This window comes from Aspergillus niger (genome assembly GCF_000002855.4).
Source record: "Aspergillus niger supercontig An02".
Lineage (NCBI taxonomy): Eukaryota > Fungi > Ascomycota > Eurotiomycetes > Eurotiales > Aspergillaceae > Aspergillus > Aspergillus niger.
Genome location: NT_166519.1, coordinates 2376238 through 2398213, shown reverse-complemented (window position 1 = coordinate 2398213; position 21976 = coordinate 2376238). Strand labels below are relative to the sequence as shown.

At 46.6% G+C, this 21976-nt stretch overlaps 9 protein-coding genes across 9 annotated transcripts, besides 1 other annotated feature; 7 read left to right on the top strand and 2 right to left on the bottom strand.

Moving 5' to 3' along the window:
* Window positions 1-25: 25 nt before the first annotated feature.
* On the top strand, window positions 26-1749 carry An02g09660 (hypothetical protein; the record flags this gene model as incomplete). Its single annotated transcript, XM_059746516.1, has 7 exons — window positions 26-159; window positions 327-394; window positions 451-571; window positions 801-857; window positions 964-1104; window positions 1378-1441; window positions 1525-1749. The coding sequence occupies 7 exons, from the start codon at window positions 26-28 to the stop codon at window positions 1747-1749; spliced, it is 810 nt and encodes a 269-aa protein (XP_059600062.1).
* Window positions 1750-2270: 521 nt separating this feature from the next.
* An02g09650 (hypothetical protein) lies at window positions 2271-3004 on the bottom strand (the record flags this gene model as incomplete). The annotated part of the gene is made up of 2 exons (XM_059746515.1): window positions 2271-2475; window positions 2679-3004. 2 exons carry the CDS (start codon window positions 3002-3004, stop codon window positions 2271-2273), a joined length of 531 nt encoding a protein of 176 aa, XP_059600061.1.
* Window positions 3005-3055: 51 nt separating this feature from the next.
* On the top strand, window positions 3056-5040 carry An02g09640 (hypothetical protein; the record flags this gene model as incomplete). The annotated part of the gene is made up of 9 exons (XM_059746514.1): window positions 3056-3077; window positions 3132-3187; window positions 3276-3321; window positions 3360-3533; window positions 3736-3788; window positions 3830-3977; window positions 4048-4169; window positions 4534-4655; window positions 4941-5040. The coding sequence occupies 9 exons, from the start codon at window positions 3056-3058 to the stop codon at window positions 5038-5040; spliced, it is 843 nt and encodes a 280-aa protein (XP_059600060.1).
* Window positions 5041-6798: 1758 nt separating this feature from the next.
* On the top strand, window positions 6799-7303 carry An02g09630 (hypothetical protein; the record flags this gene model as incomplete). The annotated part of the gene is made up of 2 exons (XM_059746513.1): window positions 6799-6949; window positions 7149-7303. The coding sequence occupies 2 exons, from the start codon at window positions 6799-6801 to the stop codon at window positions 7301-7303; spliced, it is 306 nt and encodes a 101-aa protein (XP_059600059.1).
* A 1249-nt stretch (window positions 7304-8552) lies between these two features.
* An02g09620 (hypothetical protein) lies at window positions 8553-9602 on the top strand (the record flags this gene model as incomplete). Its single annotated transcript, XM_059746512.1, has 4 exons — window positions 8553-8702; window positions 8922-9093; window positions 9197-9391; window positions 9457-9602. 4 exons carry the CDS (start codon window positions 8553-8555, stop codon window positions 9600-9602), a joined length of 663 nt encoding a protein of 220 aa, XP_059600058.1.
* Window positions 9603-11059: 1457 nt separating this feature from the next.
* Window positions 11060-12916, top strand: An02g09610 (uncharacterized protein; the record flags this gene model as incomplete). Its single annotated transcript, XM_001400053.3, is given in 4 exon segments — window positions 11060-11091; window positions 11178-12111; window positions 12204-12537; window positions 12708-12916. Coding segments are annotated over 4 exon segments (1509 nt in total).
* Window positions 12917-13709: 793 nt separating this feature from the next.
* On the top strand, window positions 13710-14554 carry An02g09600 (hypothetical protein; the record flags this gene model as incomplete). The annotated part of the gene is made up of 4 exons (XM_059746511.1): window positions 13710-13750; window positions 13973-14115; window positions 14211-14363; window positions 14502-14554. The coding sequence occupies 4 exons, from the start codon at window positions 13710-13712 to the stop codon at window positions 14552-14554; spliced, it is 390 nt and encodes a 129-aa protein (XP_059600057.1).
* Window positions 14555-15127: 573 nt separating this feature from the next.
* Window positions 15128-15566: a mobile genetic element (Remark: Vader is flanked by 44 bp inverted repeats (IR);~Title: transposon Vader - Aspergillus niger).
* A 349-nt stretch (window positions 15567-15915) lies between these two features.
* Window positions 15916-16854, top strand: An02g09580 (hypothetical protein; the record flags this gene model as incomplete). The annotated part of the gene is made up of 4 exons (XM_059746510.1): window positions 15916-15951; window positions 16269-16361; window positions 16426-16648; window positions 16715-16854. 4 exons carry the CDS (start codon window positions 15916-15918, stop codon window positions 16852-16854), a joined length of 492 nt encoding a protein of 163 aa, XP_059600056.1.
* Window positions 16855-16953: 99 nt separating this feature from the next.
* An02g09570 (hypothetical protein) lies at window positions 16954-17751 on the bottom strand (the record flags this gene model as incomplete). The annotated part of the gene is made up of 4 exons (XM_059746509.1): window positions 16954-17062; window positions 17125-17276; window positions 17370-17550; window positions 17687-17751. 4 exons carry the CDS (start codon window positions 17749-17751, stop codon window positions 16954-16956), a joined length of 507 nt encoding a protein of 168 aa, XP_059600055.1.
* Window positions 17752-21976: the final 4225 nt, after the last annotated feature.

The window sequence follows — 21976 nt, the reverse complement described above, 5'->3', positions numbered from 1 at the left end:
TCACACCACAGCCGGGTCCGTAGATATGGTGGGGAAAGTCAACGTTCAACGGCTTGGAAATGGGAGCGTATCTGGCAGTTTCCGTGCCGCGGCCTCCGAATACGCCAAGTCCTTCACTCGAGCTGCTGAGAAAGGAAGGCAGGATTGGGCTTGCCGGGCGTTTTGACACCACACCGATCTTGTGGCAGTGGCTCCCAAACGGCTCTATTGTAGTCTACTGGGCCGCGCCACTACATGATTCATGGGATGGCAGCCTTTTTTTTCCTGCGTCCATGTTATTTTCTATTATTTTCTTATTTCTTATCCACTTCCTCTGCTCCCTTTAGGGAGCCGTGTCTGGTGGATCGTCCAACCGCCTCGTTGGTGCCAATATTGGAGTGTAGATGCTCGATAGGTAATAATTATAGATCTCAGTCTCAATCGATGACTCGGGATTTGCTTACGACTCAGTTCGGGGTATGCACGAGAGCCGAAGTAGATCCGTCTTGCGGCCGGCGCAAGATGAGGCGACAAGGGCCGAAAAAAAAGTGTGGAAAAAATTTGAAGACGGCGGGACACCCTACCCAAGACCGTTAGACTTATGGCACACAATAATGCGGTCTTGCTTTCTTCTGCTTTTTTTTTTACATTTATTATTTTTTTTCTTAAATATTATTATTTAATTACATATTTATTCTTTTGTTTTTGCGCGTGGATTTTTCCATTCTCTTATTTCTTTTTTACTTGCCTAATTCTTGGCCCCTTTGTAGACAAGAAATTGGACGCTATTATGTTTATCTATAAAACTTGTTCGTGTCGAGTCGACCCTGGAACCTGTATGCAAAACCTGAAGTGGCGATCGTCACTGTGGCTCAGAGGTCTTAAACGCCCACTTGTTCGTTCGTAGTTTTCTGTCAGCCATGCAGATAGCCACACATGGGTGGGACATACACCTTAGTTGTAAAGGATTTCGATGATTGACAGGGCCATCTGTCGAATTCGTCACCCAAGGCAAGGGTTTCTCCAGGCGAATCTTGGTACACAATACGCCAAAGGCGGGAGAATGAATGGAGCCGATAAAGAATGGTCCACTTCACGTGTCTTCCAGGGGGTGCTGAAGGAATGGTGAATGAGGAATGGACATTAAGTGGGCCGGCCCTCCGTCTGATCCCCTGGACTCCTTAAATGGAAGGAGGAGACCGAGGCTATCCTCGGCAACTGTACTCACAATACCATACATACCTGACGGTAATGGCACTCTATATCGAAGTATTTTGATACACAGTAGGATACTTCTGAGATAGTCTGTTTCCGACTCGATGAACAAGCATGACCAGCCAAAGGGACAGTGTTGGGGTTTTAATTTTGTATATGGTGAGTGTTGTGGTCGTTTGAAAGGGAGGCCCTTCCGCATTCTACTGCGGTCGATGGCTCGTATCTTCCTTTCTCTCTTGCACACATGGTAATTGAATCTATCATGGGAGTATTCCACTAGACAGTGTTACTTACCCTTCAAGGAACCTCTGGGTACTAGACAGTGCTTAGAAACTTACTGATATTATATGTACTGTGCCTGTTTCCTATGAGAGTTCAGAATTTCCCTCAAATGGGCTTGGATCATTGGTTAGTTACTCAACAGAGACCATACTGGGTGGTTGGCGGAGACAATTAGCGTCATTGAACGCGCTCCCAATCGGTCGGCCTGCAGGAAACTCAAGTCTTGGTAGTCCAAGGACGAAGCAGGACAGAGGTGAGAAACATCGGGTTTAGCCGTTTTTGACGAAACCCCAGCTGTCAACTTTCTGGTTTGGGATAAGTCGTCGGAGAGTTTACCGGGATGGATCCACTACCGTTTGACACTGGAGCTCTCCCTACCCCCCTTCTGCTTTTTTTTCCGAGCCCATAGAGCTGTGCCAGCCTTTTAGCCCATGAGCAATCGGCCCGTCTTATGCAAACAACAAGGGCCATGTCAGGTCAAAGGACTGTGCAGAAATAGCTCGTAGCTAGCAGATCGAGATACTGGGCGCATTAGTACATCTGGCATGACACAGAGAGGCGTCTATACACTATACCGAGGCATCTGGTCGTGAAAACAGCTGATATTTCCTGATTGATGGCCCTTTGGTCAGACACCAAGGATAACGAGTCAGTATGAAAAGTATCAGGAGGAGTCCCCTCACTAATTCCGACGTATTTGGAGCTGTAATGGCTGTTGGGACGTCAGTGACCAGCCCCAGATGGCGAAATGGATGGCAGGCAATAGTGAGAGGAGTATCAAATTCTGAATGGACTCATGACACAATGTCTGCACCAATGAGCAGGTAACTGTTGAGGAGGATACGATCCCTCGCATCCTGGGCTCTTGCCATAATGGTCGAAGCGCTGTCGCTCACTTCCTTCCCGGACTGGGTGATAAATTTTTGACCATCATTGAGCGATCGTAGGACCCGGTCCCACCTCATCCCCCATTGCCGGTATCCATTAGCTGTACTTATCCTAATTTTGATAGAGCGCAGTCAGCGAAAACGTTAGCGAGGTGCGACGGCGAGCCAACGGTCGCAACGGCCCTTGAACCATCTCCTTTGGCGCTGTCGATCCCATTATCCGCTTTTCGGCCCACCATTCTCCAACTCCATAATGACACAGTAGAGCTGTTTTGGCTGCCTATGTCTTATTGATAGGATTCTTCCGATACTGACGGTGTGCCCTGAGTACTCCTTATGCTTTCGACCCGGAAAAGCCTGTTTGCTGGTTGGGACTGTTTACAATACCCCACATTGTCCATCTGGCTCCATAGTAGTCGTATTTCCGACTCTTTTGTGAAAATGGCCGTCTGGGAGGGAGAATAATTATAGAGGCTAGCAGAGTACTGGATACCATGACCCTTACCATGCCTCTGCGGCGTCGTGTGAGAGAGCCATTCAGCGGTATTTTTTAAAAAATCCGTAGGTGAAGTCCCACCTAGATGGCCCCCAAAGTGCCAATACAACATGTAAAGCACCTTCCCCATCTCCCGGTACAGCATGACGATTGGATATTATAAGCAGGATAGCTCTAGTGGGTCATATATGTGTCTATGCCACTAGTGACGGTATTAAGTAGGTAGATCGAGTATCTCCGTTTCCAGGGAAAACATAGGTTCAAAGTTGAAGCATTGGCGAACAATGGGTTACCAACCATTTTCCTAGTCATCGATAGCCTGGAAAGCGTGCGCCGGATGATTCTTTCCCGTAATAGTGGCCATTGTCTATCACAAGGCTTTGTATGAGACCTGGCAATTTTCAGATGCTATACAGGCGCGTGACATGTCTCCCACGCGTTTCGAGCTTGCGGATAGATCAAGTTCGCGGGCCTCTGCTGTAACTTCCTAGTGTCGGCAGATGCCCGGGAAGTACTTAGGTTAACGTACGCTAAAAGCAACTTGCCACCCATGGACCGCTTTGTCCTGGCGGCTTTCCCTACTGTTGGGTTAAACCCGTTAACGTTAAGAGGCTTCCTGGGGCTGCGGGCAAAGCCCAAGCTTCATGTTCTAGAATTATCACCGAGTGCACTGAGTTATTGCTATTCGGCCTTCCAAAGGCAATATAGTCACAATGCCTGGAAGTTCTCAAGAACGTTATCATCTTTTCCATATAGAGGATCAGTTATACAGAACGAACAATGCATATGAGGGCGTTGCAACAGGGGCTCAAACGACACCATAGGCAGATAGTGAAGAGGGGTTGAACATGTGTCTTAGCCATAGTCAATACGTAGGCTGTCACTTTCGTCAAGCCGGTCAATGTGATGGTATTGCCAGTACCTACTGTGTATGACCATACTGGCCAGTGCATCCGCCTCACCCAATCAGAGTCGGTCAAAAGCTTGGGACATCGCGCCAGGCAAAGATTTCCCGAACATGCTAATCCGGTTTAGGAATTTAGCGAGCGCTCCGGCCACAGCGTTCCTCATAGTATTCAGATTTCAGAGATCTAATCCAGAGACCACTGCGTTCCCAGGTGCTTTTTGTTACATGGAAGACAGACGGCTGATACACTCGGAACTCAACGTGGCTCCGCAATAGTACAGGAGCCGCAGTAACATTGCTTGACTCTTGCGATGGAATAGAGCTAAAGATACAAAAGAGGGAAACTTACATGGCTGACTATCAATATCCATTCACTACCTCGCACTACAAGCATACCTTGATGGTTCAAAGGAAAATGCACCCAGAATCGACATAGTTAGCTAGTCAACTAGGTCCGCCTGATGAAGTCGGTCATCATCTGGGGCGGCCGCTGGCAGATCCATTTCCGCTGCCGCCGCTTAGTCTGTGCACCGATAGATATGACCAAAAGTACCGAATGAGTAAAGGCCTGTCGTCATAGCTTTGGTGTTCCTGGTTTGTTGGATCCGGACAGAACTATTGCGGGAAGTATATCTCGAGAGGGATGGAATGAGAAGGAGAATTAAGTCTGTCAGATGAGGTCATGGCCTTGGCCCCCTCCCGACATCACATGTGAACGATCGAAAGAACAGGATAATCAGGAAAAACGTCCAATCCTTTCCTTTCAGGGATCTCCGACACCATACGCTGGACCTGGCGGAAGTGATTACCGTAGCCTTGCTTATTTGGGTAAAGATCGGACACTTTCAGTTGATCCCTCAGGGAACATTTTTAGCGCCATCTGCTGGAAGTCAGTTCAGCTTCCCCTAGCCTGGCCGTGCAGTGCAGTTCGCAAAAGGCATTCGCCTTCCTCAATACTAGAGTGGGAAAGCCAAGTTCAACGGTGGTGAACCCATGCGTATTACGTACCCGGGACCGGTCGCAAGATCGAGCAGCTCCACGGCAATGGTCATGAACCGGCAATAGTTTCCAGTAGACATATCTAAATTCGAAGGGGCATGCCAGAAGTTGCACTAGCAAGCAAGCCACTGGAACCTATTGTATTGGTACTCATCACTCTTTAATTTAGATTGAGGGGCTATGATCCTCTTGAGTCAGATCTCTCCACGGAGTACCGGTGGATAAGCGTGGTTGCTTCCTTCCAGGGGCCGACTCCTGGGTCTGAAGCGTCATAGGATAATGGATGGTAGTGTGAGTCAGGGGGGTTTTCCGCAGTACATATTAATATTTTGGTCGTTGTCTGACTCGTAGCTGCATATAGCTTGCCCACTTTCTCGTCCAACTGTCTACAATACGTATGCGACATGCATTACTAGGGAAATACGCACCCACGATAAAGAGGGAGGGGGGAAAGGAAAAGAAAGGGAAAATATAAAAACACAAATGTAAAAACTGATTTTCACGGAATGTTAACTCTGTATTCGATAAATCCGATGGGCAGAAGTCTCGTAAGCTTATAATCGGCATACTACTTCGATCTCCTTCGATCTCGAGCCCTTGGAACGAAGGATTGCATCAATCAACTTCGATTCATGGTTCTGAGCGAAACGCAACCGCAGAAATGATCCCGTCATATGAAGCGATCCTATAAGACGGCTTTGCTTGCTGTTGGGACCAGAGTCTGCTAATAACACATTTGCAGGAAGTGAGGTTCAAAGTCAAGATCAGTCTGAGCCAAAGCTTGTTTTCTGCAGTAATTCCGTATCGTATGCATTCAACATCCACTATTTCAATATTCTTCCTGGACGTTCCGTTTGGTAAAAGTGAGAAGGTCAAGAGCAAGAGGGTATCATCTCGCGTACATTAGGAGAGGCTTCAAATACGTAATATTATTCTTGAAGTAAATGAAGAGAAGAAAAATTAATTTGAAAATGAGAACGACTGTATAGAATGCGGGCTTGCCTAATTAATCTATAGATGCGCAAATCTACGATTCAGATTTTGGGGCCACCATAAAATAGCTGGTTACGTCAATATTCTGACCAGCAGACTCATGCATAGACATCCGTTACACTAGATGATACTGGCGATTGGCGTCGATCTGAGGCCTATACGATAAATAACGCGCCCGTTCGTTGGCCATTGCCAATCATGTGGCCTAGATCTCGGCTCGGAGATGGATCGCCCCCCAAAGGCCTGCAACGTGCGTGCCACGGTTAAACAAGTAACAACGGTAAAATACTGCCTATGCTATCCCTTTGGTTAGTAAAACATATAACCGTGTCTTCGAACAAATCTACAATGGAAAATAAAAGCCACCGACATAGTCAACAGAAATTTCGTTGACCCGTCTTCTGCTTGGGTCTTCGCTGAGGGGAACATCCTACTCCGGTGGGGGAGGTCTACTGTGTATGATACGACCGTGAATACGGCACGATTTCCTTTCGGGGAAATAGTCCGATCCTGGAGGGCCACTGATAACAGCACAGAATATGTAGTGCACTGTATTTATTTCTAATGGTGTGGCCTAAATATTTGCTAGTGCCTATCCTTCCCGACTAAGTAGCGCGCTTGTTGCAGCTACCTAACACCGATCGATCGATCGGAAAGTTATGTGCATCGGTACTCCATAGAGTAAGTGACTTCGAAGGCCAAGTGTCGGCTTGGCACTTTCCAAGTTCCAGCACACCGTTGTACAGATTTACCCCAACCACTGACGCACTAAAAGATGTTCTCCGGTTCCACCATATTCAATAGTTTACTGCTATTACTAACATTCTCACACTAGTCTGACTTTAGACCCATTGATGACCGGAAAAGTAAGACCAGATGCAGGAGCACGACGAAAGTTCATGGTGAATGCACTCGCAGGGGTCCCGACCATCATTGAAGCCGACGGCAGAAACAAAGAGTGAACAAAATGATACTAATGGTCTTTGTACTTGTTTTGATATAAACAAGAAGTGCACAGAATGATCAGAGAACCAGAGGACATGGAGAGGAGATACTCCCAGTATTTCAAGAGGGGGGAAAGAAAGGGGATGATGACGATGGTGCCACCCACGAACGGCTACGCCCGAGATCTCGAGCAAGGGAAAGCGGGGAGCGTCGTACCGTACCATGGAACAAGCAACGCAGGCACGGGTAAAATACCGATATGCTGCTTACCAGCCTTTCCTTAAGAGTCTCACATCCTGTTTCCCTTTATCCATTCTGCCAATGAGTTTGCTATTTGATCCTCCAATCCTACAGGTTATGTGCCCCGGCTTTTCTGACTGATCATCACGTTCCCTACAAAATCTGTAATCTACGGGCGGGGAATTTTCCCATATCACGAGCGTAGGAGATGGAGGGTCAGGGGTAGCAGATGTTAATTCCCTGGGGCAGGAAAATCTGGCCACAGCTGCAGCTAAGTTTTGGGCGGTTGTGCTGCCCTGCAATGTGAATGGACAGATCTCCGCCACTTGCGATCCAACGATGCATTTTCTTTTGGGCTAGCTGCAGCCAGGGATGGACAGATATATATTATGAGTGAATGTGTTAATGTATTTTGCTGATATGCGACACCGTTTCCCCACTGTGATTGCTCTCAGATCTCTACCGACTAGAGCAGTAGTAAACAGGAACCACATAAGCATAGCTACTAGTAGTAGCTAGTTATGGAATCTTACTTACAGCTGCTTAAGGACGGACTGTAACACAACAACTCATCACACTCTGTCGTAAAAGATTCATAGGTGCTCAGGTAGAAACTGTGCTATGAAATATCCAACGAAGACAGTTGATGGAAAGCTGTGGGACGACCTGTCTTTTGAGCATTACCAGCATAGTACATGGAGTATCACGAACCGTTAGACTACAAGAGAATGGCCACCGCGTCCCAGCCTTATATTTTGGGATCGAATTAGATCTTATCAACGATCATAAACTTGAGACAATGCTAATGCGGGGAGCCTTACTTGGCGGTTCGCCATGGATCGCAATTTGGGGAGGTTTGTGGGAAAAAGAAAAGAAAGGGCCAAAAGACAAGAAAAAAAGATACATCATCCCAAATTTTAGCGAAGAATCAAGTGTGTTGCACTTGATCTTTTTGTCAGCATATGATCAGTGCTTGTAAAACTACTCTCAATTCTATTTAGTAGTTTGATGAAATCCAATTTTCAAACCCTTTCCCTATTGAGCGGCATGAAGCCCAATACCGAGTGAGTATTGCCTGCCTGTTCCGATATGTATCTGCGTGTCTGCGAAATGCCGATCAACCCTTCCTGAGGGTATACCTGAGAATCCCGATGGTAGTCAGCGAAACGCTTAGCACATCAAGATTCATTGAGATTGTAGAGAGGAGTCAAATGGCAAGACTTATAAGAACGAAGGATGAATTCCATCATAGGAGGGGAAGATGATGGTGTATCCATCCACAGAGAGACAAGCGCCTTCACAAATGAACACTGAATGGGTGGTGTCTTCGTTAGCAAAGTCGAGGTTGATCTGGAACTCATTCTCTTCGCCCATAACATCGCCTGAATGCTAATAATAGTGCTTAATCTACTTGTGATAGATAAAATTGTTAGCATCTAGTCGGCGTTCCTGTTAATGTGACAAGCTTGCTAGATTCCAAGGCCATTCATTCTCGATATGGTCCTCTAAAAGTACCTTAATGACTTAAGAATGGAAGGAAATCATTCCATATTATACCGCCTCTTTTACTTCTCACCTAATCCCCTGTTCTCATTCTCTAGCTCGTAAAATGGTGTCTGTTGGCAGCCCTCCTGCACGGTGTGCGATTTACTTCAATGGAGACGGATCGATGTCTCCTATCTCGGACCGGTACTACATTGATACGATCAGGGTGGAATTTATTCTTCGCCAATTTAAATATGGTATGCCCCTAGAAGAGGTCTGATTTCCGTCACTCGAACAGGTTGTATACTAACTTCTTTCCAATGTACCCTTATCGTTGAATTTAGTTCCAATTTAGCCTTCAAGAGAGGTTTTCTCGCCTAATGAAGTTTCGAGAATCTTAGCCAGTATTTAATCCGCTCAGAAACACCATGGCTGCCACCGTCGAAGGACCCCCTCAGTCTCATTCTTATGGTCTATCTCCGCGGTGGTAAAGGTCTGTTTAAGCCTAAAGCGACAGAGAGATGGCAAGGGAGAATACCTCGCCTGTATAACTCGAAATAGAGAATGTGAGCTGTGGGAGCAGCGGCAGTTTCTGCGCAGTAAGCAGTTTGAAATACGTAACGTGTATGAAATTTCAGTAATATATGTGTATAGGTACTTACGCGGTAAGGAAAAGTGGAAACTTGGTATTGAGGGGGCGGTTATGTAATTGACGCGGTTTTATTTTTCTGATTTAATATTAATTTTATACTTTCTATCCTCCGTCAGCCAAAAGGGAAAATGGAAAAAAAGAAATTCTCGGGGCCAGGGACACCCCCCTGGTAAGGCTCCATCACTCTCCACCCAGATATCCGCACATCGCCAATATGATCCCAACCCACTCCACACTTCGTCGAAGATCCGCAGTTCGCAGCCGTAAAGCTTCTGTAATTCGCCGTAACTTTAAAGTGGTCACAACCTCCGGTATGATTCGACGATCTCATAGTCCGTTCTGGCTCCTCCGCCTGCCTGTCTCTCTAATTTTCCAGGTCTGAGCTCATCTGTCCTAGGCCGACGTAGTTTTAGTAGCTCCTGTTTGGATCCTCCCATATCTCGCGTGTGTGCGGGCCTGAGTGTTGGACTTAAGTGGGCTAAGTATAATTATAATTGTCTTTTATATTTGTACGCATTATAACTATTATAATCTTCTGCTGGTGCTGCTCCTTCCCATTGTTATTCTTCCTCTTATGGTCCCGCCCACCCTGCTGGCTCAACCAACTACCCACCACTCCTACTAAGGTATTTACCTGCCCTTTTCCTCTGCATCTCTTCCCCTCTGAATTCTTGCATTCCAATCAAAAGGAAAGAGAGAAGAAAAAGATTCTCTCCTCCCCCTGCCCGAGACATCTTCGATCCCATTGTCGTTTTCCTTTTCCCGAACCCACTTTTTCACCCCTTGACATTTCACTTCCATCTCCCCCAAAACTTCCCTTCCCTCTTTATTGTCTGGAGATCGTGTTCTTTCATAATCTACCATTACCACCATCTCTTCCTACCACCCCCGTCCAACTACTGCCGACATCTTGCGTCCTTGCATTTTCTCTCTTTCCCTCCGTGTTTTCTCTCCCTCCCCTTTCCAACCAGTGATCACCTGTCGTCCTTATTTTCCATTATTTTTCTTGATCGTTCCGATCTTGTATTTGTTTATTTTCTTTTCTTTGCCGCTCTTTGTTGGGGGTCGCTAAGGAAGAAAAATAAAAGGCTCTACAGAGAGACGGAAAGGAAGAGAAGAGGACCAACCAACGTCTCCCTTCCCACGCGACGCATTCATCTTCACTATCCCTTGCGTTCACTGCGCCTCCGCCGCTCCCGCGAACTCAAACATTGTCAAATCTACCTCTTGAGGGAACTCGGCACGAAATTTCGACTGCTAATCCAGCTATTCGGGCTTCCTGTGCAAGGTTTGACCTAGGGACAGATGGTTATTCAAAGAGCTGGAAGGGCCGTTCCGATTTGACCTGTTCGCTGCGCGTTGCGGGTGCGTGCCGTACTCTCTTGGTCGCCCTCTACAAGAACTCACCCCAACAATTGCGGGCACTTTCATCGCGATCGCATCTACTTTAATCTACCTGATCTTCTTACGCCACCATAACCCCCGGAGCACTTACCAAATATTGATTTTGAATCGTGTTGCCGCCTTCCGCCGCTTATTGTTTTCTTGGCCGATCCAGCCGAATCTCTCGCTCGAATCTCGCCCGATATCGTCGCTACCACCCCCACAACCGCCACCACCCCCAGACAATCTTGGGTGACGAAAGACGTGGCAGTGATTCACGTTCCAAGATTTTATAATCGCTAGAATACTATATAAAGTCAGGTCATTGGACAAAACAAATCGAGGCGAGCATTCGGCAGCGAAGTCACCAAGTCAGTACTCCGCAGCCAATACGTTTTTCTTTTCCGCCTTCGAGTTTCTGAGAGCTCAGTCGCAATCACTGTGAAAGCTCTCGCGCCTTGCTATTGCCGTGCATTCTCACCGATATATCGGGGCAGCACAGACAGCACCAATTCTACCATTGGACGGTGGCGATAGGTATTGAATGAGATTTGGAGTATTTGCCCTGCAAATTATTGGAACAAGCCGTTGGCGTGATGGGGTCGTTAGAGGCTGAGCACAGGCACAGGTATGTTTACCCTATGGTAGCTTATCGCAAATAGCCATGCGGGTGTTCTCCGACAGCAAAGGTGCTAATGATTGTTTGCTTCTTAGGGAACATCTACCAGCGCTGGGTTATCTTGGTAAAGACGGACCCAGCTACGCTCCGAAGCACCCTGGTATAGCAACAGCACATACGTCCTCGCCAACACCACTGTTAAGTCCAACCACCATGTATCCAGGCCAACCCTTACCTGTCTCCTACACTACATCGACTGGTTCTGGTCATTTGCAAGCTGGATACATATCACCCCCGGATTCGCGCCGCGCGCTTGAGGAGGAGAAGGACAAACAGCAGCAACAGCCTCAGAGGCAATCGCTTCCGTCAATCCATGAGGCTCTAGGGAATGACAACCATTTACCATACCCTGCGCCGACTCCGGCTCCACAGCAAGCTCATCACGCGCCACCTCATTCCTTACCTCCTAACATTGTCGGGCGGCCAGCCACTGAGGGACCTCCAGGGCCGCCGAATCCCTTTTCGAGCGGAGCAGCAACTGGCCCTTTCGTGCGGGAACCTGCTTTTCAGCACCAACTGCAAGCAGAAGCCTCAAGGTCGAGCTTGACATCGATCAACACCCAAGATTCGAGAAACGCGTCCTTGCAATCACTTAATTCCGGAAAATCACCTACTCAAAGTGCGAAGACCGGCATTACTTCGATTTCCGGATCCCAAGTTGGCTCTGGTTATGAGTACAGCGCGCCTCCTTCTGCTGGCAGTGTGGCCTCGCCTAATGGTTATGGTGCGTTTTCACAATCATTCTCATTTCAGCCGCAGCCCCCATCAAATGCACCAGCGTATCCCTCAGCTTCTTATGATGCTCGAACCTATGGGGGGACATCTTGGAAACCTGGTGTACCAGAAACTGCTCGCGTGGACGATGTAAAACCGGGTCTAGCGACCCGTCCAGCCATTGCGGGGCAACCACAAAGCGATTCTGTCAAACGTCACCTGGATATTTACGATGTGGAGACATCCCTGAATGAGGTATGTGATTTTCTACTATGGGACCAAGTGGACCGAAAATGAATCGCCAATTGGTTCTTTGATATGTGGTGCCAAATCGCTAATTATACTAGATTGCCGAGATGAGCACAAGAACCTTGGATTTTTCCAGGCACTATGCGGCAAGGGCACACCACACTCAGCGGTCTGGCCCTGTATTGGGTTCCCTGCCCTCGATCCACGAAGTTGAGGAGATGCTCAATATACAGCGTCGTAATCAGGATGCTTTGATTCGCATACGGACAGCAATTTTGAACCAGGAACATGCCATGGCAGAACAGATGGCTCAAAGAAAGGCTTTCAAAGCCGGTGGGGTACATGAACGATGTCCACCACATGGCAATGTACCAGGAGGAATACAAGGGCAGTGGCGGGTTCGCTGGCCCCGATTCCAAAAAACGACGAGGGGTATGTCTACTCTGGATATTTTCTCTTTCCGTTGTTTCTCATTCACCGTACCCATTTCCCCCTTGCCCCTCAATCCCGTTTACTAAGGGATTGCCCCTCGCCTCTCACTTCTTCACAAGTATACCCACTTCTACTTTTGCCATCGCTAACAGCGGCGCTCCTGCAGAAAGCTGCCCCTCCCGGTCGTTGCCACAGTTGCAACCGAGCCGAAACGCCGGAATGGCGCCGTGGACCCGACGGTGCCCGGACCTTGTGTAATGCGTGCGGCCTGCACTATGCAAAATTAACTCGGAAGATGGGCGCGAACAAGGCATCCTCGTTGGGTTCAAATCTGAAACCCAAAACTGCCTTGGACTCCGCATCACCGAGTAGCCATTAACTTATTAGCCTGTTCATTTATGTGGCGTTGGAAACGGTATGGGACTAGAAGTGTCAGGCGTTTTGAGTCCTGTTTTCACTTTTGATCATTACCTAGTGTTGGCTTCGTTTTGGTCCTCGTTTGATCTGCTTCTGGGTCAAGGTTTTCCTTTCGAATGGTTTGGATGATCACGAAAACTCCGGGCATGCGGACTTGATTTGGTTTGGTCCCATTGGTCCCTTGAATTACCTTCTAATACCCTTGCACGTTGTGGGAAAAGGTATTCCGATAGACTTTTTGCTGTTTTCCCCATCTCTTTTATTTTTCTTCCGTTTCCCCTACCTATTCCATTTTCCCCTCAGCCCCTGCTTCATCATATTTTGGTGGCTTTAATCTTTACTCCGTTCTATCATCGCTGTGCAACTGGCTTGTGTGCACTCCAACCTCTTGTTGAATTTTTCTTACGCACCGCTTGTCTTTGGTATTATGCTACTTGTTGCCTTTGCTCTGGTTTACAATTATACCCCCCCGTTTCCTACCAATGTCCTGCTGCTTGCTTGGGAATTGCAATCACCTCCAGATGTGCCTATATGATGTTCATGCACTCATGTCTGTCGTTGAAAAATGAAGAGGGTCTACTGCCTCCGTGTTATGACTAAAGTGTAAAGATAGTTTATCTCTTCATCCTTGAAAAATTCTACTATACATTTCACTATAATGGCCGATTTGCCATAAAGAGAGGATCCACGAATTTGTCTGCTATGAGGAAAGGTGAGACCTCATTCGGTAAGCCGGGTTTGAAGGCGAGAAAGGTATGCAGTTCTCCGACCCTCGGAGTTCCAATTCAATAATACAGTCATAGCAGTAGCTATCCACGGATCCTTAGCCTACACTATTGAGGCGCAAGCGACGAAGAGGCAATAGCGCCTGATTACTTGGCTTTCCCACACCCCGGGATCTAGACGCCGGTACTTTTTTGGCCACCACTGTCCACGGAGTTGTGGCAATTGTTGGAGTCAGGGGCTAGGCAAGTTAAACTCGGAAGTTGATTCTTTGGCCCTTTCTGTGACTCTGTAGCGTACCAACGTGTCGATTCAGGGCGTCCTATACTAGTTTAACCGGCATGACCCCGATTGGTGATGATCCTGCGCTAGCCACGAATTACACTCCTTATGATGCGGTTAAGTGGCGTCTCCAGGCTTCCATACCTTTCGCGTCCCGTAAATCATATACACACAATCCCTTGGATCGGTCAATCGAGTAAAGATCCCTTGGGGTCAAACCTCGGGGTATCCGGCTCTACAGTGGGATACAGTGGAAGGCGGAATCAGTGAACCGAAACTGACTACCAAATTGGGCCTAAACATTGATTACTTAATGTTGCTTTCGGCCGATCCACCTGTAATCAATGAGCAGCACGGTCGGGGTGAACCCGCTAAGGACTGGAAGCAACCAGAAGGTCCTCCAGGTTCGTACCATGTTTGACTTGGTGGCTCATGACACACGAGTCACGGAGTAGCCTATGCCGAAATATTTCCTTATTCGCCCGACACTCTCTGAATAACTTCAACTTCCTAGCACAATTTTCCTGGCAATATCAGTTCAGCGAACGTAAAGAATGACCCCAAAGTTCTGTTTGGATCGATTGCTGTCACTTAATGTGGTACTTGCGCTACCCCGAACGATCGAACCGATCCGATCTCACCTTGTCTCATCTTGCAGGGGTTCTCGAAAACCAACTACTGAGTCAATTGTTCCTGCAACTGTTTAGTAGTAGCAGAACATTGGCTACCTTCCAGACCTCGGAATGACGCACCTCATGTAGATACCTAGACTAGATGTAGTGAGTGCATACAGAAGGCGGTGGCTAATGGTAGCTAAGATCTTATCCTGTACCATAGTACAAACCCCTCTCACCGCCGATTCATCCCCGGCATCCTACTTACCGCCTCGAACGCCTCTCGCTCACCTCCTTGTGAGGTCAGGTGCAACAATTTCCGCGGACTGGCTTAGACAGGTCTTCCTATACTAACCGGAGATTGTTTTGGTATCCGCATACTTTTATCGATAGGCTAAATTAGATAGTGTTCAATAGTCTGCATATGGAAGAGTTCACAGAATCTGTCATTAATCCGAGAAACCCTCCACCTCCAAAGGAGCACTACTAGTCATTACGCTCTCCTTTTGGTAGTGACCCTGTAAGTAGCACTTAGTAGATCGCACCTGCAGGTAACGTAATCAACGGTCGGACGGGCCACACGGTCAGGCGGGCCATCTGGTAATACTATACAAAAGATATCTTTTTAAACATAATATATCTCTACCATCCAGGTCTAGAAGAATTAGATTTCTTCTATATAGATTTTAAATAATATAAATAATATCTATATACCTTCTAAAAATGAATATACTTTTACTTATGGACTTATCATATTACAATATCTGTATTTATATGTATTATATAAGAATCTGGTTTCATTATCAAAGTAAAAATTCTAAAAATCTGAAAAATTCATGGAATACTTATTCTTATATATATAAACTATCTACAAAGTTAGAGCTTCATAGAAGTAGTACTGGTTGATATATAATAGAATCAAAAAGACATCTTTTATATGGGATTTCAGGATGGCCCGCCTGACCGTGTGGCCCGTTCGACCGTTGATTACGTTAATAACCATGATGTCTGTTTAATTACGGACAGATGGTTAGTCTAGTAGAGAAACCTTCAACTCTCCCTTCTGACCGTCTTCGCCGTGTGACATGGTAATCTGTCAACTGCGCACTATTACTATTTCCCCATAATATTACCGAATATAACCAGACGAGTTTGGCCAAAGTTGCATATGGAAAATCATACCATGTAAAAGAATAAGCCCGTAGGTTGATTTGGAATTAATCTACATGCCGTGTCTCCACGTCCGGTGCGTCTTTCCCATTGGCTAGTTCTCGATCACGATCATGCCACACATCTAGCAAATCTGAGATTAAAGCGGCCCAGCCTCCATACCGTTTTAAAAATGCTTCCTCGGCCGTCGCCGCCAGTGCCCGATAAAGTAAGCCCAATATATTAATCAATTAGTCGCCACAACACAATTCAACAGAACCCTTCTTCAATGTCTCACGGACGGGATCTCGGGCGCCAAATTCCACTGCATCTGTGCCCCCGAGATCCGACCGATCGGACGAATCGGGGTTACGTCATGGGAGGCTGAGGGAAATCTACTACTCAATATAATTTAATCTAAATCGAGTCAGGGAAAGAACATTCTCGATTAATCGATGTTCTTTGGGGGTTCCGAGGTAACTAACTAAGTAGACTAGGCAAAATTGATAACTACTCGATGTCATTTTGGGAATGATTCTCGTATAGAGTCTTGCGTCATGTGCTCCCGCTGCTTCCGAGAGGATCATGCATAGCGCCGCCCTTGATTTGCACAACGTATGTATAGTATGTAAAGTCAAGGTATGTACTAATAACCCACTCGTATATACTCCGTAAGTCCTTCTATACATAGACAGTCTATTAGGTTCAGTATCATAGTGTCTCACTACCGACCCACTGTATCCAGTCTGTCGGTACTGCTGGCCGTGAAGGCATCGACAGACTGACATTTCAGTTCTGTCTCTTTCTGTGTCTGCATGATGCAATCCTCAGGCACACTACCTACGGATCCTGCCCGTGCATACAAGCTCACTTCTTGACACAAGGCTTGGTTGCTGTGGTAGCCTCATGGATTACCTTACAAGTCAGTGTGTCTCAATGGGCCATCTTTGCAGAGCTATAATCTGACCCCAAAAAGAACTTTTTTTTAATAGTCGCTGAAAGCTCTCTGCCTCAGACAGAGAGAGAGAGAGAAAATAGAGGAAAGTGGTCTTTTGCTTACTGCCTCACAAATCGTTTGTGCTCCGACTTGAGCAGCAATGGTGCAGTGAGAAGAACGTCTGTATTTCTTTAATCCAAACCGTCAGCTGCTTGTGGAGTTGGCCGTGATGAGTCTCATACCAAGCGGGTCTGAAGGGCATTCTCATAGTAACACGTTGTCCTTGGGCAGTAGCTAACTGGGTCCCAAGCCAACACACTTGGCTTTCTTCACCCAACAGCATCGATATTTTGACTTCTCCGATTGACACCGAAGCCAATCTTGAAGCGGACCTACTTGAGACCTAAGATCGTCTGTTCGAAAGAAAAAAGAAAGGGAAAAAAAAAAAAAAATGCAATGGCACACATTCCCTCTTTCCATTGATCGGCGATGAGGGCCGATGTCTGGGTCGATCGGGAGATGTCCCTTATCGAGCCCACAGTTCGCGGACTCCCACCCCTTGCCCACTCACTCTGGATCTTTGGGCCAGATCGACACATTCGCAGTTGTGCCTGTTCCTGATTGTCACCCAAGATTTTCATCAACTTCCGCCATGTCCCGGTGTGGTCAAGGCTACAGCCAGCTATTTTGACTTATTCTACGCCACGAACCACTTCACTTGCTAGAACATTCGCATCCACGATCGGAATACGTCCCCCAGTGGATCGATGGTTTTGAAGCATCGGAATCTGATAGGTGACAGCACTACAAGGCGCAAGTAAAGTCCGGGAGGTTTCGTTGGTTGTATCCGGAGTAACAAATCTTGGGACTGCAGCTTCTCGAACTCCTTTCCTACCCCATACAGCCACCAAGAATACCCACCATGAGCAAGAGCGTCGTATGCTATTTCGGTGGGCGTTGTGGGCCTGTACTCTGTTGGTCGCGTGTGCCCCCCAATTCTTCGCAAGCTCTTAAGCCTCACCGATACTCGGTACAACTGATTTGGCTATTACTAGGTATTGGTAGTAGGTAATAGTCGGTACATCGAAGCATACGCCTCCGTATGCGAATACCTGCTCACATACCCCATACATCCATACATGACCCTTGTCCTACGTATTACATACGCCAGTCTTGTCTGATTAGGAGGCTCGATGTTATTAATGCTGTGGAACATGGCGTCCCCATAACTAATGTGTAGGTATGCCCCTACATGGCAAGTATAGGCAGTAGGTCTTCGATAAAGGACATTGACACTTCATGATCGGGCATATATCAGAACATGATTCCGCTGTTACACGACAGCAATAGTCAAACTTGACATACGCGGCTCCTTTTTGGATTATACCACGGTGGAGTGTTGAAAAAAAAACTGGTTTTTTTGGCAGCGCTATAGTCTGCATGAGGCTTCACTTGAGCTGATGTATCCCAGGGAGGACAGCCAGATTAACTAACTATTTACATTCCTGCTCCGTGCATGCATGCATGCATACTGTATGCCCATATGTACATTTGCCATGCAGCAGCGTAACCCTGCGTTAGGTAAATCATGTATGCTGTATGTACAAGAAAACAAAGTATGTATTGAAGCGTAGAGGAGGCTGTATGTAACTTACTTTACATGCATCCATCGTTACATACAAGACCTACATACGTACTTGTATCTGCAGGTTTGCGTGTGTCTAGTAGTCTCACGCCTCGTGTCAAGCGAGGCATTGGAATGCGATTGGTGGGACGAGGCTTTAGTTTAAGGTATCTAGTGGTGCGACTCCTGCGACCCAAGAACGGAACTCGCTAATCGGGCCCCAGCCTACTAAATTACCAAGTTACCAAGTTATCCTATCCTATCATGATCCAAGGGACAGCAAGCTTATAGGTAGACTAAATCTCACAGAGTTCCTGAATTGGATAAGTGCCAACTCAGCCAGCACCGCGCCCCTCTCCTGAGACAACAAGCCATGACTTGTGAACACGAGGGGGAGCCAAAGAAAAAAAAAAGCAGACGGAGAGGGAGGCCGGAATGCACGGCTGCCTAAGTCAAGCTGCTAGGATGCCTTAGGAAAAGCCTCCTGCAAGTATGCACGTAAGAAGTGCAGACTGAGCGGGTGTGAGTGGATAACACCTAGTAGCTAACTAACTAGGTTTCTCCTCCCATCTCATGATTTGAAATTTCAGATGTCTCACTCTTTTCTCCTGAATGATTCTTTTGCTTGTGGTCCTATAGTTCCCCAGTTGCGTGAGTCCCCGTAGGTCCCATACTACGGATGTTGCTTATTCTAGTAAGAGCTTCGCAAGGATTTCCTNATTTCCTCCCCCCAATGATATCCACACTCGTTATCTGGAGGTTGTATTACCTAAGGGTAGGTCCCGTCCTATCCTTTCCTCTTCCATCGCATTGTAACCCGCCCCGTTTCTCTCCTCCCCCCAACAATCGACAATCGAACTAGACTTTTACGCTTTGTTTGGTTTTCCACATCGTCCATCCGGGCAGTGCTACGATCTATCGGTCAGCAGCATGGAGCTTTTACCAAATAAAGGTTAGAACAAGCGATCCCACGGGATAAGAGGTAACTCTCATCTTGGGTTCCCGACTAGCGTGCGATGGTGGCTCGATGGACAAGACATCAGATCTCAACCAAATGGGTTTTCTGCACACAGCCCCACCGCGGATAACCCCGCTGACTGGATGGAACAAAGAACCGTAATGGAAGGCGCTTGGCTATCTTAAATTTTAGATGGGGTACTCAAGCATGAAGAATTTGCAAGCATCAACCGCTAGAAGGGAAATGGAAGGAGGTGATAATTGGAGAGGAGAAGAAAGAGAAAAAAAATTTTTTTCTTACTTGCCCCTCTTATCTTGGTGAAATGTTTGTTTATCCCCCTAATTTTTGGACTAATCTTCTTCCAAACAAGGGAATTTGAATTTGGAATTGGCTTCGCGATCTCATGGTATGTTGTGCTACGGTGCACAAGGGCGCGATGAACCTATTGCCCCACTTCACCCGGGAACAGGACAGATTAGGGAAAGTTTTTAAGATCGCGCTGATCGAGATCGCTGCGATGTCTCGGCAGAAGCGGCGAGGTGTAGTTACCGCGCTCTTGCAGCGAAGAACACCTATCTTCTCTGCACTACGGAGTACTAACTCACTGTAACTGCCTCTTCCTAGAGGTTTTTATTTTATTTTTATTTTTGTCGGTAAGTTCATCCGTCGCTCCTTACTTTGCTTGGTTCTAGTATTCCTTCAATCAATTTTCAAAGATTTTTAACGTTGTTGAACTTTTAGCCTACTTTCGCAGTAATTTACACTCAATGTGGGCGGTTTTATAATTGAACGTAATACCATCCAGTATGGCCTGTCTTGTTCTGGGCCCTGCTCATCTGAGTAATAATGAACTATACGTAACATGTTATGGTCGCGTTTTCTATGAGCCTGAACAACTGCCTAAATGATTTCGTGAGTCTATCATGTAAGGCAATCATGACAACTGTCATGAAGAAGCACCATGTCCTTGTTTTCATTTTTTTTCACTTTGCTTTCCCGCCAAAGATAGAGAGGGAAAAATAAAATAAAATAAAAAGTAAAAATTAAAAAAGGCAACGGGGAAGGCAACTGAATACATAATGTACATGACTTCTAAACAGCGTACTATGCACAGGGTTCCCGGCTAGCCAAGTCTCGCTTATGCTTATAAAACAGAGGATAAAGAGCAACAAGCAGGGTTGATGCAGCTCGACCGACACCGGCGGTATGTACCTAGGATGTGGACTGCTGTAGAAGATCGGATGGCAGTCCCGATCTGTTTCATCCAAACGATAACCAGATTAAGAGTTTTTCATGCAAAAATGATATGCATGAAATGCAGTGGCCGGGATAAAGAATCGAGGCGCTGGGACTATCCGGTGGTCATACCAGCAGCTGTATTGTGACCAGGTATCTACTTGGCTTAGTTTTATGAGGTGAACAATATGAAATTTGACCAAAGTGGGCAATAACTACTACTGGCGCTCATGTCATCTTTTGGTTGACCTTGATCTCTGATCGATGGAACATCGTCGCGTGCCGCCAGTCGGCGCGCGCCCTTGCATTAGCTCGCCTCGCTCATGGCTGGTCCAATCAGAGCATGAAATTGTAAGATTGTGGCTTCTATCTGGGAGTTATTGCACATAGATGATTGCATATATGCTGTGTGCGCTGTATACTCTACAAGTCACATTGGTTAAGATAGGTAAGATATTGGGGTAAGAAGCTCAGGTGTGGTGGCGCAAGGGTGCTCGGACCGAGTCATGAATTAACATCCTTATGTATGGGGTAAGTAGTGCGATAGTGTCAGGTTGGTTGACATCATGACAGCTCCGATCATACCGATGTACATTATTATCTATCATTCTGATATGTTGACATTGTTATCATGTCATGTATTGAGGTAAGATACCCTCCGCCTTTCCTTATCATGGTCATTGNCAGGCAATTCTTATGTTGCACAAGAGGCTCCTTGCTGCTGGCCCTTGGGCAATTATTGGCCTCGATTAGAATATGAGGATGTCAATTGATTGAGATCGTGCCATCGCAGATATATTTGATTATTACTTTGATGTGTCTGTTGGTACAGGATAGTACTAGGTACATTCTGACCTTTACGCGATTTTCAAAATAGCACTTGTTGCTTGCAGCGTGAATGTCAGGTATGAACGGAAGACTTGTGGAAGGCAGCTAGAAGGCGGTTGAAACAAGTTCGCTTATGCTCATAGATATACCATTGAGTGATATTTTCAAATGCCAAAAGATTGGAATAAAACACTACCAGGGGTTCTTAGCTTTTGCTCTTTAGGATAGAAGTAAGCATTTTCCCATCGGTAGCTAACGACACACTGCTGTGACCTCTTTGGTGGTAATGTTGGGTCACTGAGCATACTACTTTAGTGTGCGCCTCCATTGGCAAAGACCAGAATTCAAAAGATTTCTGGTCAAGGACATGCTCTCATGATCAGTTGTAGGACTTCACTCAATGTTATACTGGGAATTAGTTATCTATTGATCACATGCGGGCATTACCGTTTTCAGAACACCCCCGATAAGATAACGGTATCGCAGCGCCATCACGTGCAGTTGAGCTCCCCTCCTTGACAACAACTACTAAGACATAAAGTCCTAGTCTATCACCATCACCATCGTTATCATCTTTGTCACATCACAGATTAATGCCAGCTACGAGATTTCTCGTGAATTGAAATCCACGATACGACCAGCAAATCTAATTAACTCAGAGGACATCCTGT